At 41.5% G+C, this 19151-nt stretch overlaps 2 protein-coding genes across 3 annotated transcripts; one reads left to right on the top strand and one right to left on the bottom strand.

The window, feature by feature from the left end:
• The first annotated feature begins 1380 nt into the window (after positions 1-1380).
• Positions 1381-6808, top strand: smpd1 (sphingomyelin phosphodiesterase 1). The gene is made up of 6 exons (XM_048238014.1): positions 1381-2035; positions 2420-3195; positions 3570-3741; positions 4477-4553; positions 5101-5246; positions 5946-6808. Exons 1-6 carry the CDS (start codon positions 1820-1822, stop codon positions 6371-6373), a joined length of 1815 nt encoding a protein of 604 aa, XP_048093971.1. The 5' UTR covers positions 1381-1819; the 3' UTR covers positions 6374-6808.
• A 4052-nt stretch (positions 6809-10860) lies between these two features.
• tpte (transmembrane phosphatase with tensin homology) lies at positions 10861-19031 on the bottom strand. 2 transcript variants are annotated; one of them, XM_048236692.1, is made up of 19 exons: positions 18945-19031; positions 18292-18353; positions 17997-18071; positions 17255-17302; positions 16866-17030; positions 15375-15494; positions 15178-15277; positions 14869-14932; positions 14702-14766; positions 14411-14471; positions 14201-14282; positions 13877-13965; positions 13132-13193; positions 12963-13043; positions 12630-12735; positions 12175-12272; positions 11917-12012; positions 11741-11811; positions 10861-11644 (listed from the first exon to the last, which is right to left on the bottom strand). In XM_048236692.1, the coding sequence occupies exons 1-19, from the start codon at positions 18945-18947 to the stop codon at positions 11542-11544; spliced, it is 1551 nt and encodes a 516-aa protein (XP_048092649.1). In that variant the 5' UTR covers positions 18948-19031; the 3' UTR covers positions 10861-11541. The 2 variants fall into 2 exon arrangements, with proteins under 2 accessions (XP_048092649.1, XP_048092653.1); XM_048236696.1 differs by lacking the exon at positions 18945-19031 and adding an exon at positions 18777-18924.
• Between the last annotated feature and the right edge of the window lie 120 nt (positions 19032-19151).

Here is a 19151-nt window from a genome sequence, read left to right on the forward strand (position 1 = left end):
TAGCGTGACCTGTGTTTTTTGACTGAGGGGCCCATTAGATATTAGGGTGATATTTTTCAAAGTACAAAAATACAGTATTTTATTTTGATACATAATATGGCTACACTATGTTGTAGTTTCCATACATTTAAAAGGAGGGGTATTTTGTATTTTATTTAAAAAAGGCTACATTCTGATGTATTTTGCCCTTCCCTGTATGTATTGAAACACATTATTAAAATGTAATCAAGTAATCTTCGACAATGTAACTATAATCTGATCATACATTTTTTTAATGTAATCTGGTCTGATTATAGTCACTTGTTTTTTGTAATCTGTTTACGTAATCCAGATTACTTGTAATCAGTTACTACCCAACCCTGTTAGCGAGAGTAAGCCTATAGGCCCACATAAAAATGAGTCAGAGAGAGATGTAAATACCAGTAAATACCAAAGGAAACATATTTGAAACATCTTTGAAGTTCTTAGTGTAAGGGCTGGCTAGCAGGCCTGGGTCGAGATATTCCATGCCTTTGCCAGGATAGGAACAACACATAGATAGATAAATAGGTAGGTAGGTAGGTAGGTTGGTAGATAGAGGCCTACTTTCATCCCAAAGGAAAATTTGGCATTCAATATCTTGTAGTATATGCCTAGGAATAAGGAAACTCACATTCAAAACAAAAAACAACATGATGAAATTACAGCTGTGAAATTGCATATATTTACCAGAATTACTACAGAGAACTGAGACTTGAAAATAATATATGCCAGTGGAGCATGTGCAGTCCTGCAACTCCTCATTTCCCCTTGGAAATTCTACATAAACTCCAGGACTGATTTGTCTCTTGTTTAGTGCTGCACTGGTGGTTACTGCGGCACTTTGGACTTATTGTTCCTTATTTTACTTCCTATAGTGACAGTAAATTGTACTTGCATCTGGTCAAAAGGAAGTTGCCTGGGCATATATATTTGTTGTTTGTTATAATAATACATTTAAAGCAGGTCTAAGCATAATACCAAGAATTCTTGAAATATTTGATAATATTGTGGCATGGATGTGGTGTGCGGAGAGCCCTGTTTGACCCTGATATAATTATAGTGCATGGACTTGGTCAGGGTTAGTAGATGTAGGCCTATTTTAGGTCTATGTCTTTCAAATGACCAGACCATATACTCTTAAAAGGCGTCACAACAAAGTCTATGATGTTAGATTTTAACTGATGTCCTTGCAATTCTGGACAATCCATACTATGCAATCAAAGAACAGGCCTGGCGTATACAGTAGGCTGCAATTTACTTCATTTAAAATATGCTACACGTGGATCATGCGATTGATAGGCATTGGTCCTCCTGTAGCTTTGGAACAGCTCACGTGATAGGTCAGCTGACAATATGAACCGATCACAAGACCAGCTGTGACTTGTTGTTGTTGCTAATAAGGTCTCATTTCGCTTGATAAAATGACTTAGGTCGGAATGTTTTCATAGCGTAGACGTTTTGGAATATCGGCGTTGCTTTCTTCATTCGGGGAGTGCGCCACGACAGAACTCCGCAGCCGGCCAGCCACCTCTCTGTTTTCCTTCCTGTTTTGTTGACGATTGCACCGCAAAAGCACATCCTTGAACTTATGTGTGACCTGCAGTAGCCGAATGTTAGTCTTTCAGCTGTGACTGTTAGCGGTAGAGGGTGCGGATTTGGTGCGGTATTTTTGAGTAAACTACTGGAATAACGATCCAGAGAAGAGAAGAAGCTCGCTAGTGACTTTACTTTTGTGCACTGTAGCACGTTGGTAGAGCTGCAACTCGTTTCACTTTATGGAGGTTTAAAGTTAGCCACCATGAATACGTTCAAAGTGTCCTTCTTTGGCTTTTCTTGTCTCTTCGTCACGGTGACCTTGATCCATTTCGGTTCATCAATCCCTCTGCAAGAGAAGAATTTTGGCCAGTTGAGCTTTGTAGAGCAATTGGGTCGTTTTGGTGTCCGATTCAACTGGCGCAACCTCACGTGTCCTGTGTGCAAAACAGTTTTCACCATCCTAGACATCGCATTGTTGGTAAGAACACAATTATTAATCACACCGGTTTTGTCATCGGTCCTTTGTCTTAGCAACTTGCAGTTTGAAAAACTGGAACATCGGGTTAGTAAGCAAAGCCTAGCCCATGCCAGTCAGCGAAGCAGTTTGAAAACAAAACTAGTAATAATAAATGGACTGGTCTTGACACCATGTAACCTGATGGGAAAGACCCCTTCAGACCTTGTTAGTCACACATTGAGTCAGACTAAGACTTAGAAAATATATCACCACTGTGGCAAAACTGTCAGTGCATGCATACTCATGCACTGTGAAGAAGGGGAAGTGTTTAATTGTGTTAACCATGCTTCATGAATATTTATATGCCCCCCCCACCAACACCCATGTCATCTTTCCTGTTCACAGAGCGACACGAATAAGGAGCGAGTGGCTCACGCCGTGGGCGAAGCTTGCACCCGCCTGCACCTGGCAGATGAGCATGTGTGCCGCGAGATCACCGAGCTGTTCAGCGACGACTTCATCACCACGCTGCAGCAGTCCATCCTGTGGCCGACGGAGGCCTGCGCCGTCCTGGTTGGCCCCAGCTGCGGCCGTTTCGACATCTATGCGCCTTGGAACGTCACCCTGCCGGCCGTGGCCAAGCCGCCCATCACGCCGCCCACGCCACCCATACCCGGTTCTCCCCAGAGCCGGGTGCTCTTCCTCACCGACATCCACTGGGACCGGGAGTATGCTGAGGGCAGCAGCGCTGACTGCAAGGACCCGCTGTGCTGCCGCAACAGCTCGGGGCTGCCCAGCTGGAAGCACCATGGCGCTGGCTACTGGGGCACCTACAGTAAATGCGACCTGCCGCTGCGCACTGTGGAGAACCTCATGGAGAACGTGGCCAAGGACGGGCCCTGGGACTGGGTGTACTGGACGGGCGACATCCCGGCGCACAACGTGTGGTCGCAGACGCGCGCGCAGCAGCTGATCGAACTCACCACCATCTCAAGGCTTATTCACAAGCACCTGGGCCCCAACGTCATTGTCTACCCGGCCGTGGGCAACCACGAGAGCACCCCGGTCAACAGCTTCCCACCGCCCTTCATCCACGGCAACCGTTCATCCCACTGGCTCTATGATACCATGGCGGAGGAGTGGGCTGTGTGGCTGCCGCCTCAGGCCCTCCACACCATCAGGTGGCCAGACGCGCCCTTTCACCATCAATTTTATGTCTTTTTTTGTCTTACGGTTGTAATGTGTTCTTCCAGTTGTCCCTCTCTGATGGATGTAATCTTTCTGACGGTTGTAAATTTTGCCTCTTATAATTGTCAGCAGTTGTAATTGACTGATATTAGATTAACTTGGTTACCTCCAGGGAGTTGCTGCTATAAATAGTTTGCCCTTACAAGTGGATTTTCTTTTTGTCAGTATTTGGTCTCTGTTAATATATTGTTCAATAGCTTGTCATATTGTAAGATGAAACGGTGTGTCCTCCAGTTCCTTGTGTTCAGTGTCTAGTATATCCTGATTTGGGTCCAACTTGTAACATATCTTATGCTGATGTGTTTAGGCGTGCTGGTTTCTACACCGTCCAGATCCAGCCAGGGTTGCGGCTGGTGTCCCTCAACATGAACTTCTGTGCCCGAGAGAACTACTGGCTCATGGTGAACTCCACGGACCCAGCGGACCAGCTGCAGTGGCTCGTCCACATCCTTCAGGAGTCCGAGAACAAGGGCGAGAAGGTAGGAAGACCCCTGAAAGATGGATCATGGTCATCAGAGAACCCTGACAAAATGCATTGTCAAACAGTAGCACTTGCACTCAGAAACAGCCATACCTCCTCAAATGAACGTCAGCTAGGCTGTCATAAAAGCCCAGTGATTATCACTTAAAGGCAAGTCACCCCTTTTAATATTACAGATAGCCAATCATCTAAGAACCTTTATAGATGGATCATGGTCATCCAAAATAACCATGCAAGTTAATAAAAGAAAAGCTCTCTTGGCTTACAGTAGGCTCAATGTCTGCCATCATCATGCCATCTGTGTTTCTTCACTATAACGTTACAAATGTCCTATCTGTGTTGGCGTTGAAAAATGTCTGACTGTTGAAATGTTTCAACATTAAGGCAGTGGTTAGCTATTCTGTTGCCTGAAAAGAGCCTTCAGTCTTAATTCCTGTTCTGACTTGCCAAAGAGGCCGTCTGGGATTAATCCAGTTAGATCAAAGCGATCCGTTGCAAACACCATAGCTTTACTTTACTTAGTCTCCATGGTGTTAAGGATAAATTGAGGTTTTGACTAAACCTATATGATCCCTTTTTATTTCAGAGTAATATGATGCAGCATAGTAGTTTAATTTTATTTATTTTTTCTTTGCTGTTGAGTTTGTGAATTTTAACAGCTTAGTAAATGTACCTTCACTGCACCCAATATAGCTCTTCAGTGGAGTTATTATTGATGTCTCCCTTATTTCAGGTTCATATAATAGGACATATCCCGCCTGGACTTTGTTTAGCCAGTTGGAGCTGGAACTACTATCACATAGTCAACAGGTCAGTGCCACACTAACCTCCGTTCATGGCCCTCTGCCCATTCCATTCTCCAAATCCTCATACAATGCCTAGGAACCTCGGTACAAAGTCATGAGGGTCTCCCACAATACATTTTGTGTGTGTGGTCCCTGTGTCTGTGTTCATAGAATTATCAGGATCTATCATGGGTTCACATGAATTTGATTTGGGAATGTGTAAGCTGTACAGTACAATGTACCCAATGCACTTTTGAAACCGCAAGACTGAGAATGAGGTTAACAAACTTTGGAAGCTTTATCAAATAATGTTTGCGGGTTTTGTCAATCATGTGATCCCTGACCTTTAAGACTGACTTGTGTAAACTTTAGGAGTGGTTGAATTATTCTTGTTTTTGCCTGAGCTTTGCCTTCATCTATGTTTTTTGTTTTAAATGCACCAATGTAACATTTTACAGGTTTCTTTCTCGGTCACGATTGTTTCAGTTAGTTATCTGTGTGTGGATAATGTTCCTCTTTTGACCTAATTTTCATTTTTATTGAACTTAGTTTTGTGTGTGTTTCTTTTGAAGGTATGAAGGCACAATCACGGGACAGTTCTTTGGTCACACTCATATTGACGAGTTTCAGATGTTTTACGATGAGGAGACCATGACCAGGCCACTGGGTGTTTCCTATATTGCACCAAGTGTCACCACTTTTGTCAACCTTAACCCAGGTAGGTTCCATTTTAACTCATCTTGTTCCTGACCTTCTTTTTTTTTTTTTTTTTTTTCTCTCAATATACTATAACTTAATCATTACTTAAACATACGATGTTGATTATGCTCATTGTCAATTAATCTGACTACTATTTTCTCAATTAATCGGTTTGTTTGATATAATGTTAGAAAATCAGCCCAAGATCATGTCCTCAAATGTTTATTTTTTGGTCCACACACCAAAAATATAGTTGACAATTAATCAATGAATTGTTGCAGCCGTAATCTAAATTGATATGAACAAAAAAAAACTGAGATGGAACTTGCACAACATACTGTAGTACATAGATAATGGTGGTGTTGGTATGCAGCAGAGTCTTCCAGACCTGTAGCTGTGGAATATTTTTTATTATTATTATTATTATTATTATTATTATTATTATTTATGTATTAACAAACATCTAGTAGGCTTCTAAATATAGTACTGGTAAACTTAAATCCATAACCTTCATTTGTCCATCATACTAACTAGCTAGTGGTTCCATCAATGTTTATATATTCTGGTCAGCACAGTAGTGGTGAGTTTCAAATAACTATGTTGCAGTAGATGTCTTGCTGGCATGTGGAGTGTTCAAGGTCAATGCTCTCTCTATTGCTATAGTGCAAACCCAGCACTGGATTAGCAGAATTGATGTTTTTGTTTTTCTCTTCGCTAGGCTATCGTGTGTATTATGTTGATGGAAACTACCCTGACAGTTCCCGTTTCGTGCTGGATCACGAGACGTATATCCTCAACCTCACCGAGGCAAACAACCGTCCCAATCCAGCCTCACCCCTCTCTGCTGCTGACCCCAACCCCAAATGGACCCTCCTATACCGGGCCTCCAAAGCCTATGGCCTGACCAGCCTCTTCCCCTCTGATTGGCACGGCCTCATTCAGACCTTCCTGCAGGACGACCGGTACTTCCAGACGTACTGGTACCTGATGCACAAGGGCCACGTGTCGGAGCCCTGCAAGGACACCTGCAAGACGGCCAACATCTGCTTCTTGCGCAGCAGCCGCTACCAGGAGCTGGTGCAGTGCAACATCTTGAAGGGCCTCGGCCACAAGAAGCCAGCATACGTCCGCAAAACAATGTGTTAACGTTTCGAGAGTGTGGAGAGGATAGACTGGTTTTGGATTGTAGTCCAGAAAACGGATCGGGTGAATTATTTTTAGGATGCTGTGAAAAACTGCATGTGTGACACGGGTGTATTAATGCAGTCCTGGCTATTGACATTATTGACTTCCTTTAAACATGGGTGTTTAAAGATGTTTTGTTCTCCATGGACTATGTTGAGCCATGATTTTGCTGTCTGGCATTAATTTGGGACTTATTAATTTCCTGATGTGTTGCACAAAAAACTTAAACCTCAGAGTGGGCCTCTGAGTGGGCCTTGGGTTACACTGTGCTGGTCTTGGGTTACACTGTGCTGGTCTTGGGTGTAGTTAAACCAATAATAGGTCTCGGATGTGTTTTGTGCGCTCAATTTCCAAAGAATAAAGAAATGTAATGGGGATATTCATGCCTTAAAAGTTCTCAAGTCTTGTGTGGTTTCTTGCACATTGTTCCTGGCTCTTTTGTAACCTATTTGCTTTGGCAATGCACTTTTGGATTATATGACCAGCAAGCAAAACTTTGTCTCACTGATTTATTGTGTGTGTGGTGTGTGGTGTGTGTGTGTGTGTGTGTGTGTGTGGTGTGTGGTGTGTGTGTGTGTGTGTGGTGTGTGTGTGTGTGTGGTGTGTGTGGTGTGTGGTGTGTGTGGTGTGTGTGTGGTGTGTGTGGTGTGTGTGGTGTGTGGTGTGTGTGGTGTGTGGTGTGTGTGGTGTGTGTGGTGTGTGTGTGGTGTGTGGGTGTGTGATCCTACCACCTAATGCCCAAAATGAGCTGGGCTTTTCTTTTTTTGTTTTGTTAAAGTGTTAACCTACTGTTTACTGTTTTGGGAGTAAGTAGTTGTAATTTGTCCTTTTACAGGAATGCAGGTCTTCTAGCTCATTGATCTCATTAGTGATTTAAAATCACTTTGAAAATTATTTAGCTTAATTATGTGGTCACATGGAAAAAGTATGCATCATCCTGTGTGTACATTGTAAAATTTGAACGACCATTGTCTTTAGAATATTACTGTAAACCGTGCACATCAAATTAAAAGTTAAATTAATTAAACTTTTAACTTGACAATGACAACATAAAGTTCTTCTTATTGCCCTTGTGAGTTGTTTGTTTTCTGGCACCCTTAACCATTCAAGTTAATTATTACATGATTTAATGAATATACTTAATATAACTTAATAAACCTGAATTATATCAGTATTACAATTTACAGTATATTGTAGACCCACATGTAGTTGAACTGAAGCTGAAACTTGACCTGATCGTTCAGTCTTGTTGGTACTTACTGTACTAGACTAAGTTACTCCAAGGAAAGAGTAGCAAAATAATTTAATGACTGATTTACTAAGCACTTTGATCAGTGACAAGTACATGTTTAACAACAGTTAATTCACTACTGGTAGTTAGAAAAGTAGATATGTGTAGGGGATTAAACATATTTAGTAAAAATAGATTCACAAATTACAACAAACATGGTCATGGAGGAAGTGAAAGTATCCCTATCCTGGTGATTGACCTCTAAGTCAAAGTCAAAGTCAAAGTCAGCTTTATTGTCAATTTCTTCACATGTTCCAGACATACAAAGAGATCGAAATTACGTTTCTCACTATCCCACGGTGAAGACAAGACATATTTTACCAATTTAGGTCCACAGACAAACATAACATTCAAGTAAACAAAAAAGTAAGTAAATAAGTAAATAAGAGGGCACATATAATAATGAAAAAATAAGAGCAGCAAAATGTGGTTGAAATTGTGCATAGACAGTCAATAAAAATACTAGTGCAAATTCAGGCCAATAAAAGGCTTGGGTAGTTCTGTTTGACCTAAGTAAGAAGAAAGTGGCATAGTGGTGCAAGTTATGTAAGAGCAGCAGAAGTGTTGTGTTTCAGGACAACAACACCAGTTGTAAAGTGTACAAGTGTGCAAGTGGAGTAGTGCAGGCGGCCATTTTTGGGTCCAATGTCCAGGATGTTATGTAGCTGAGGGTGGAGGGGGGAGAGGAGGGAGAGAGTTCAGCATCCTTACAGCTTGGTGTATGAAGCTGTTGGTGAGTCTGGTAGTCTTGGGAGCGCGAGGCTTCTGTACCTCTTCCCAGAGGGCAGTAGATCAAACAGATTGTGAGCGGGGTGACTTGCATCACTCACAATTTTGGTCGCCTTCTATGGGTGAGGTGGGTGGTGTAAATGTCCTTCAGGGAGGGGAGTGAAGCACCAATGATCCTTCCAGCTCTATTACTGTCTATTATGTATCCGACTCATCTGATGGGTTTTTTTTTGGGTGGGGGTGGGTTATCCATAATATTGTATCAATGTTTTCAGGCCACCAATGCAGTCATGAGTGTGTGTATGTCTATTGTCAATCCTCAATAGGACACAGGGACTGCAATGTATAGTGCAGGAGGCTCCACCTAGAGGTGTCACTTGTAACTACAGCAATCCTCTCCACACTCACAAGTGTGATTTTAGTCCTAAAAAACATCCTGTTTTATAGATATGCTGAGGTAATACAGTCATAAAGAGTAGTGTTGCAATGAGTGTGCAGCAGTTATCAGCTATCAGGCGGTAATTTATCAGGCTTATTTTGTCAGAATTAACCTGTGGGATCTCAAATTGGTTTGAAGGAAATTAATACATGATAATATCCAGAGCAGCAGACAGATACAGGCCCTGATAAGTGCAGATCTGATGCAGAACCTCACTGAGGATGTGTTCAGACCTGTGTCAGCAGATGTACAGTTTAGTCACAACTTAAACTCAGGCAGCAAACCCAGGCAATGGACATGAGCAAGTAGTACAAATGTGTGCAAGTGGGAGAATGGCGTGAAGATCCACCAAGCGAGGAGGAAGGAGGAATAGCAGCACAACATACAGGTATCCAACCTGGTGAGAGGCAGGAAGAGCCAGGCCCGGGGTCACCCCATACCTCCAAGTGTTGCAAACCAACCCCTCTAGCATCAAGTCTAAAAGGAGGCAGATCAAATGGCCTGCAGCAAGTATGACAACACTGTGGAAACAGTTGGATGATGACACTGACCAAATTCTGGAGGCAATGGGGAAGGGAAAGCCCGACGAGAAGCTACAAGACATGAAAACCATAATTGTCAGCATCGCCGCTGAACGGTTCGGTAAGGAGGAAGCAGAGACAAGGCCTCACAGGAGGCTGGTTGAAATGGTCACTCGGGCAAAGCAAGACAAACACCTCCAGAGGGAAGGAAGGGTGCCACCTGGTTCAGGAGGAGGTGAGAGCAGCAGTGGAGGATATAAGAGCCTGCAAGGCAGTGGGAATGAAGCAGCAGGGAGCTTGGATGGGAGAATGTGCTGAAAAGTGACCTAGTCTGAGCTTTGAAGAGCTGAGCCTCACCTCATCAAATTTTGCATCCAGGCAGTAGTCTATATGATGTGCTCCCAAGCCCATAAAATCTGCAGACTTAAGGCCCGTTCACACCAAGAACGATAACTATAACCATAACGATAAAAGCGTTCACACTGAACAACGATAAACAAAGTCTCTCCTTGTGTTAATAAATGTGACGGCTAATTCAATGGGTTCTGATAGGCTATTAGCATTTGATCGTTGTGAAAATCGCTCTGAAAGTGATCCCCAACGATATCGTACTTCATGTCGTTATCGTTATAGTTTATGTGTGAACATCGTCATTCATATTAACGAGAACGATATTAATTTATAGTTATCGTTCTTGGTGTGAATGGGCCAGGAGCGTAGTAGTCACCATGCCCACTGTGTTCCAAGATGGGAACCATTCAACACAGCTTCTGTTCAAAGGCACTTGAAGAGGGATGGTGCCGACGATCAAGTCTTGAAGACAATCAGCACAGGACTTGAGTGAGTGAAGCGGTGCCCTCAAAGAAGACCATTGACTTCGTCAGAACTGGAGAGCAGCCAATTGCAGCCACCACCATGTAACCAGATACTGTCCTTGTGTCTGAATCCACAAAGCAAGTTGTGCTGCTGGAACTTAGAAGTTCAATAGAAAGATTGCCGAGACGAAGCCTTCGAAAGGAATCTCTCCAAATATGCAGTTGAATAAACTGTTTAAACTGAATAAACTGTTGAATATGCAGAACAGACAATTGAGGGGAAAAAGAAGCTAGTTTATAGCACACCTGATCTAGCAACTGTATAAACACATTTTAATTTAGTATTTGCTCAATAGCCTTACCTGCAATTTAGCAAATTTTAGTTTATTAATGTTAATTCTCATATATTCCTGTTAATTCCCATGAAAATTGTCTAACTTTGAAAATTTCCTGAATGTTGCAACCCTACTCTGGATGTATGCAGACCCTTTGAGAGGTTGGTCTGATCCATGACTGAATGTCAGCCAGTTCCACAGGCCAGCAACTGACACAGGAAGTGGTCTGGTGCAAGTCCAAGCCAGGCCTGTGCAGGATCATGGTCCAGAGGAAGTTGCTACTTGCGAAGAGTGTTTTTGACACATTGACACCAAAGATTCAAACAGTAGCCTAAATTTATTAATAAACACCTTCACAATTATGAGCCATTGTTCAAGTCGTTGAACAATTCAAGACATTATAAATCCATTCAAACCTCAGTAGGTTACATACAGTATGTAGTATCTTTATCCACTCACTTAGAATTCATACTCTTTTATGTCTTCGTTTTCTGGCAGTGAACTTGTGGTGGAAGTATAGTGAATCCCTTTCATACCCATATGTCAGAATGTCTGTCAAAATAATGATTACACATGTGCACCAATAACAACATTCAACTCACTATATTGTACCAAGTAGTGCTAAATAGATGTACAAGATACAAAGTATAAGATTATACATTTAAATATATTCCTAAATCTCCCTTTCACAGATTGAGCAAGTATCCCATCCCTTTTTTCACAGGTAAATTACACCACGGAGAAGTCTAGGATTTCTGAGGACTGAATCATAGACTGACCAAACAAGTCGATCCAAAAATATGTTTTATGTACTATATTCATATTGTTTTATATGAAAACATATTTATGTTGTAAGAGCTTAGGATCCATTCTCCTGAGTTGGAGTGCTTAGTTGTCTCCCCCTACTCGTCTTGTGTCCCCATTCGTTAAGTTTACTACAACGAGGACGATTTGTCTTCAGTGAGGGGAAGCAGACATGTCCTGTCCACTTACACCTCATCAAGGGTCACAGAAGGACAGAGTCACACCAAAGTCCTCTTTGTAGATGTCCCACACCTTCGATTTGTGTGGATTGTCCAGTTCTTCCCTGGACAGAAACAACCTGGAGCGGTGGAAGAGAGGAGATGTAAGATGTGAGAGTATGATGTCTCACAAAAATGCATCAAATGAGTCAAATCAGAAGTCAAATAAATCATACTTATTATTCTCAACAAAGGAGGTGTTGAACCAGAAGTAGAAGGGGCAGTTCTCATATCCCTTTGGAAGACCCTGTGTGGAGGTTGGATTAGTTTTACTGCATAAGATAAATCACTGTACAAGTATGCAGATGTAATCAAATTGTTGGTCATTGTGCAATACAGTATAAGAACTTACAGCACTGGATTCAAACATGACCTTGATATCCCCTGAGATAACCGGACAGTCCTGTAAACTGATGACCACGGCATTATTGCCAGTATCTGGAAACAGCTGTAACACCAATCAAGCCATGAATTAGTTAACTAAAAGTAAACCAACAAAGAAAAAAGACAAACAAACAAACAAACATCAACCAATATCAATAAAGAGGAACAGCAAGAGACAGAGAGCGATAAATGAATATCATTACAATTATTTTCAAACTTTTCTTACCGCACATTTCTCCTGCTTGGCACAGACACACTGGAACACAAGTTCTCTCCTCACAATAATTTTTACTGTCAGGTCAATGCCACTGCCTTTGCCCACACCTGCATATGGATTTGTTTGAAATATGATATGGATTTGTTTGAAAAATTTTTGCCAACATTTCTAATGTGTACGCAACACAGTATTTACCATTAGCAGTGTGTGACAAAGATGGAAATGCTCATTATTTATCACTACACAGCATATAAAAAGGACTATTTACATTTCACTTTTATAAAGCGTCTCAGGTTTAACAAGAGAGCTCAGTACATTGGACCATTTACATGTTTGTAAATAATCTATAGGCGGACATTTCCATGTCCAAAACCCAGTGTGAGCAAGACACTGCGTACTGCCTTAAAAACAGTGCATGTGTGTATGGCAGCCTTTGTCAAAAGCTGAAGACCTGGATACCTCACCTGCGATGGAGTGAATGCGGACGCTCTTTATCCTCAGGAACCTGTCAGGGGGCAGCTGACGGTTATACTTGGTCTTCATGACTTCATAATATCCAACGTACCTGCTCTGAAGACATAACAGAGAGTCCCGAGTCAATACCCTTCATTCGCCTAACAAAGTATTTCTATTTTTAATTCTGCCATTTGCAGTATTGGCCTCGGTTGTAATAGTTTCATGCACCAATAGTTGAACTAGGTTTTGAACACTTGCACAAATATATTTTTTAATTTAAACTTTGGTTAAAATCATGTTCAAGCTCAACAACACGTGATGATGTAAGCATTAGTGTGCACCTGAGAGGGTGTCTCCACTCCCTGGAACTTGGAGCTCATGCTTTTGTCAGTTCTCCTCTCTCCAAAGTAGTCCAGACTCTCCTGCAGATTATAACAGGAAAGTCATATTAGCATACGCGTCAGTGTAAAACCAAAAAAAAAGCCAAATACTGTATATGAGCTTGCTAACCTGAGCGCTCTCAAACTGGTCACTGTCAATTAGCCATGTGCAGACCAGCGTCCCAGTGCGCCCTGAAAAATATGAAATAGTTACGTCATGTTGCAAAGCACACTCACCAGTGTCTAGCATTGGATGAGGAAGAGTTCTGAAGTTTTAAAGTTAAAGGTCAGCTATTAGGCAGACAGAGACCTGCAACGGTCAGGTACTGATTCTCAAACTCAATGCCTTCCACTACACTATTACACAATAGTACAGTAAAACAGATGCAGACATGCTACCTGCTTTCAACATCTCCTAAGATACATCACTGGCATTTAGTTTTCAATACAGTAATTTCCTGTGTATTAGCTCCATTGTGTATACCGCAGGACAGTGTTGTATGCAAGTAAAAAAAAACTAACCATATTAATTCCATATTAACTGCCCCTATGTATTAACCTCATAGCTGAAGAAATTTAGCAAAATCAATGTATTAACCGCGGCTAATATTTGGGAAATGATGGTAATGGTTTCCAGAATAATGAAGACTAAAATAATATCACATTTCTAGAGTCAAATCTATGCTCTGCAGTGTGCACAAGCGTTTGAAGCGGTTGAAGCGTTTCCATTCAAAACAGTGAAGAAAAAAAATGACGTGAGAAAAAGAGAGGCTGCCGATGCTTCTGGTAAGCAAAGTCATATAAAACGCCACACAGACGGCACACAATTGACACGCAACGTTCACGCCACGTACCCAGTGTGAAACGGGCCTTACCTTTCCCTCCTTTGCAGTGAATGGCAATAACATTCCTGGAATCAGCTGACATCCACTCCCTCACACTGGCAGTGTACTTCAGCATATCACTAGCAGAGACAAACGCAAGAATATTATAAACACAAGAATGTGACATGCAATTTGCTGAAAACAAAGGGACCATAAAGTTATAAGAGATCAGAAGTCCAAACATGAGTGGACTTCTAGCACAATGCTCATGTGTTTTAAAAGACCTTAGAATACACAGTAAACCACAGTACCGGTAGATCCTGTAGTGGAACAACATTATATGAAAATGTGCATAGTGCAGCAGGTGATACTTACTCTAAAGATGGCACATTATGGTCGTCTATGAGCACGCGCTCGACTCTGTAGTGGAAAAACTCGTGATCATAGCCCTTTTCACCTGGCAAGTCAAACAGGATTTGTGTTATGTAGTGACAAAATAGATTTTGAAATATCCATTCTTTCTGTTTATATGCACATTTTCTACGAACATTTTCTACAGTTTCAGCGGTCTATGTGTTCACTTACTGCAGAGGTTGTATACTTTGTAATGATCAAGATGTTTGGTGTCAAGGAATCTTGCCACCTCCTGTAAAAAAAAAAAAAAGAATCAGACACATTCCATAGTGCGTTCCTCTACACAATACAAGCGGTCATCTTAAAACACAGTATACAAGCATGCACTGAATTTTTAGTTTGCTATTGAAAAATCTATTTGTTTTTGAGGTCATCTTTCTCTATTCTATATCTCTGCTGGTTTAGTCTTTTGTTCCACTGAATCACTGGAGTACTGATGTTCTCAAAAAAAGTCTTGCTCACTTTGATTGGATTTCTGTAGAGAGACTGCTTCCCAGAAGATGGAAAAGACATGGCGATGACTCGATCTGGAAAGAAATATGATATGAGGCAACATGGCTACTAAAAAAAAAAACAAGCACTCAACACAGTACTGCCGCCCTGGTGCACCACCCATGAATTACACCCACCTGTGACATACGTAAGGTCAAGGTCAAACCCATCTTTCTGATAACGCCGCTTGTTTTCTGAGACCTGCACAAGTAAAGTAAACTTTCAATTGAAGATCATCCATGTTCACATTCCTACTGATGGTAGCTGCAGTGTGACAACTGTCTAGGTTGTTCCCCAAAAGCAGTGTTGTGCCACAACCATCCAAAACTAAGAAGGCAGTGTTTAATAGTCTTTATATCATTTTAAGACATGTTGTGCCACAACAAAGGTTTTAGGAAACACAGCTCTGGTATTACCAAGGGTCTCTGTCTAGGTCTTAAACTCACCATTCTCCTGGTAACTTTCTCCAGCTCCTTCTTCTGTGAGGCCAGGCGAAAGACACGGAACAGGATAATGATTCTCAATGCCTTCAGGAAGTTAAACACTCTATAAAGGCACAGAAGATACACAGTAAAGTCATTACCTCTGATTCACAGTAGAATGTAACTAGATTTAAAGATCAGAAAGACAAGAGTGACAGTACCTTGGGATGAGGCTCACTCCTGAGAAGTCTGAGAAAGTATAGATCATAGTGATGACTAAAGTAACTACCACAATGCAGGTGTCCATGATATTCAGCTTGGAGCTGTAGTACACTTTAAATCTGCAAAACAAAATGTCATAGTCTTTCTGAATATCTTATGTTGAAGGACCACATGCCTTGGTGTACTATCATATTATTTTACATTACCATAAACCATCATGGTATACATTAGGAGTAACTACTGTGATAAATTTGACTATTTTTCTATCTTTAATATGAATGAAATGTCATGCTGACGAAGTCTTTGTGTTTGACGATCATCACTGCATTTCAATCAAGATGAAATTCATGTTAAAAACGAGTCAGCGAAATATCCAGGAATAACTGCCTGATAGAAGCGAACACTTCCTGTGCATACTTCCTATGGTGAAGGCAATCCCCTGAATCAGCACATTTGTGACTTTCCTCCTCCACATTGTAGGTCCCATTTCAAAATCTTATCCTCCCCATTACCTCGTATGTATCTAGAGAACCCTACTGTTGTTACTCTATAGCCTTAGAAATAAAACTGAACAACGTGGTCACTCTCAATATAAGTAGAAGAAGGCAGGTTTTGTTATATACGGTCACTTCTGCTGCAGCTTTAGCTGCTTTGTCTCAACTCACATGTGGATATTTAACATCAAAATCCAGTCACCAGTGGTGTGGTCATTCTAAGTTTTATGGTGCAAGTCTGCATTGCTGGACGCTCACTATCACAGCACGTATAGTTCACTGACACTGTTGATTATTTACTGCACTTAATGTTACTTTATGCGTGCTTATTAGCCAAACCACACAATCACAAATAGAGACAGAGAGAACAGATCAAGTAGAATATGTAAGGAGACCTTCCAGGGCCTTCCTTATCCCTCCACAGAAACTCTTTAGGATAGTCACATTCTACTTTTAGTCTAGCCATCCACACTAAATGTGCTAAGAGATAGCAGACAGGGCTAAAGGGACATTTCTGAAGCCATTTGCCCCCTTACATGCAATCAATATTGTGTGATTATCTATTTTCAAATCTTAATGTTTGTGTTGCAATTAGCTAACGCTTTTATCCAAAGCGACTTACAGCTACCAATTGCCAACAAATTCCCTGGAGCAAATTGGGGTTAAGTGCTTTGCTCAAGGGTACAACGGTAGCAGTTGGGAATTGAACCTATGACTTTTATGGCTACTGCATGCTAGCCAAGCTCCTTAATCACTACAATACCAAAATGCTCGCGGCCTGGCCCATATCTGAATTCCAGCACAAAGCCTGAGAACCTAAAGCCTAGCTGAGAGAGAGAAAGAAAGAAAGAAAGAAAGAAAGAAAGAAAGAAAGAAAGAAAGAAAGAAAGAAAGAAAGAAAGAAAGAAAGAAAGAAAGAAAGAAAGAAAGAGAGAGAGAGAGAGAGAGAGAGAGAGAAGCAAGCCTTGGAGTGACTGATCCAGGGGTCTTCCTTACCCTTCCACATATACCCTGAGGAGCACATCCACCAGGAAGAAGATGGCAATGGCCAGAGAGATAGCCTCCAGTGTGTCCCCCAGACCCGCACGGTTCTGCTGGGGAATGGCCAAGTCAGCGATGACCAGGCAGATGTCCACAATGATGAGCACCACACCGAACACTCTAAGGGCACACAGAGGAGACACGTTTGCTCATTTAGTCGAAGCTTTTATCCCAAACGACTTACAGTACAGATGTACAGTAGCCTACACATACAGGTGTGTTGTTATTGCAGCGTTCCTGCAGATCAGATTTATTGAGAATATGCATTATAACTTGGTTAAACCAAAATACATTTGGGAGAGGAAAATGTTAGTCACAGTATGTAAAAAATGTAAAGCATTTACCGAAAACCAAAGGACATCACAAAAGGAGTAATCTTCTTTCGGACTTTTCTAAACGGAGAAGAAGCAAAGTTATGCATAGTTAGGAAAAAGGGTAGTCATTTCTGGACATGTAACTCATGATTAGACCTCCACTGCACTTCATCAAGCGGTTAGAGATGATGAGTCCCTGTGCTGTGTTTCATTTGACAGCCTCCCTGGTCATTTAGGTATTTTTTTTTTTTTACTCTTTTGATCCCGTAAGGGAAATTTAGTCTCTGCATTTATCCCAATCCGTGAATTAGTGAAACACACACAGCACACAGTGTACACACAGTGAGGTGAAGCACACACTAATCCCGGCGCAGTGAGTGCGGGGAGCAGTGAAGGGTTAGGTGCCTTGCTCAAGGGCACTTCAGCCGTGCCTACTGGTCGGGGTTCGAACCGGCAACCCTCCGGTTACAGGTCTGAAGTGCTAACCACGGCTACCCCCAATGTATGGCTATCCCAGTTCAATATGTCTGACCGAGACTGTATATCACTGCTGAAAGCTCCATAAAATCTTTGTGTCCGCCTTTTAGGATGGTCTTTCAAGACATGTGACTTCATGAACTCAACTAAAAGTAGCCTACAACGCATCAACTGTAATACTATCTACATCAATATAAACTCTGCTTATGTGGTGAAGATAATTATGAGTATCATTTGAATCATCTGTGAAAAACCATCGTAAGCCTGAAGAATAAGATAAGAGTTATAGATTTACTGGTAGAGAGTATCAGGCTCATCAGTCTCCTCTTTGCCATCATCAATCTTGACTTGAGCTTCTTCTTCTTTATTTCTGAAATAAAGGGGAATACCATTTAATATCACAATACCATGGACATCACCCCATGACATTCAACCAACACCAAAGATGATTGTGCAAATGCATGACTGTTCAAATGGAAATGAAAGTGTTACATGCTATTCTAGATGGAAATGTTTTGTTCTAAAAAGACAGCCTAAAGGTTACAAGAGCTTGTGTAGTGTTCAGATTAGCCTGAAAGTTTTCGACTTACCCATTAACCTCTTTGGCATCCAGCCCAGGGTTAAAATGCACGGATGACATGTCAGTTGGATCCTGATGACACAGACACCATCAATACACCCACAGGGCCGGTGATAGGCCTACATTTTTGGCTATTTTAAAGCAAGCAATACTTGAAATTCACTTTACTTATGGTGCATCATGGACAACCAGAGTCGTTCACATACTTAAATGCAATTTAAATGTTAATAATAATACGAATATATCAATTCTGAATACAAAAGTAGATAATATGATGACCTACGGTGTAGCCTACTATTAATGTTTAAGGGGAAAACCATGAATGTGCAAGAAAAGTGCAAACAGTAACATTACTGAAACAATTATGTGTAAGCTGTTAAAAATCTCACATTAATGCAAATCAAATGCACTTGTCCAACAATTACCAAGTGCATTTACTATCAATATTGTCAAAGGTTTAAAGAATACGAATTCCACATAAAAAACGATACAAACCGGACAGTTCTCGGAGGAGGACGGACGGAATGCAACCCTTTTGTTTCCCTTGCGTTGTAAACTTTGCAGTATCAATACGTTACTTCCCTACTTAGCATTTTCAAGCCCATTCCCTGCCTTGTGCCGACTAACTGTCTTTTGAAATGTAGTATCTGTCTTGTGACTTACCATGAGGATACTAAGGAAAAGGTCCAAAGGTTGCTCGTGGTATTTTTCTTTCCTTGCATCCACAGTTATTCCGCCGCCCCTTCTCTGCTAACGTAGCGGTTTTGAACTTCCTGATGCGCTCCAGAAGCCACTACCTTTTCCTCTCCAAGTTAGAGTCTGAATGGTTTTCATAACATTGTGTATGCTATGCCATGCTACAACTCTGCA

This window comes from Alosa alosa, chromosome 2 (genome assembly GCF_017589495.1).
Source record: "Alosa alosa isolate M-15738 ecotype Scorff River chromosome 2, AALO_Geno_1.1, whole genome shotgun sequence".
NCBI classification, from domain to species: domain Eukaryota; kingdom Metazoa; phylum Chordata; class Actinopteri; order Clupeiformes; family Clupeidae; genus Alosa; species Alosa alosa.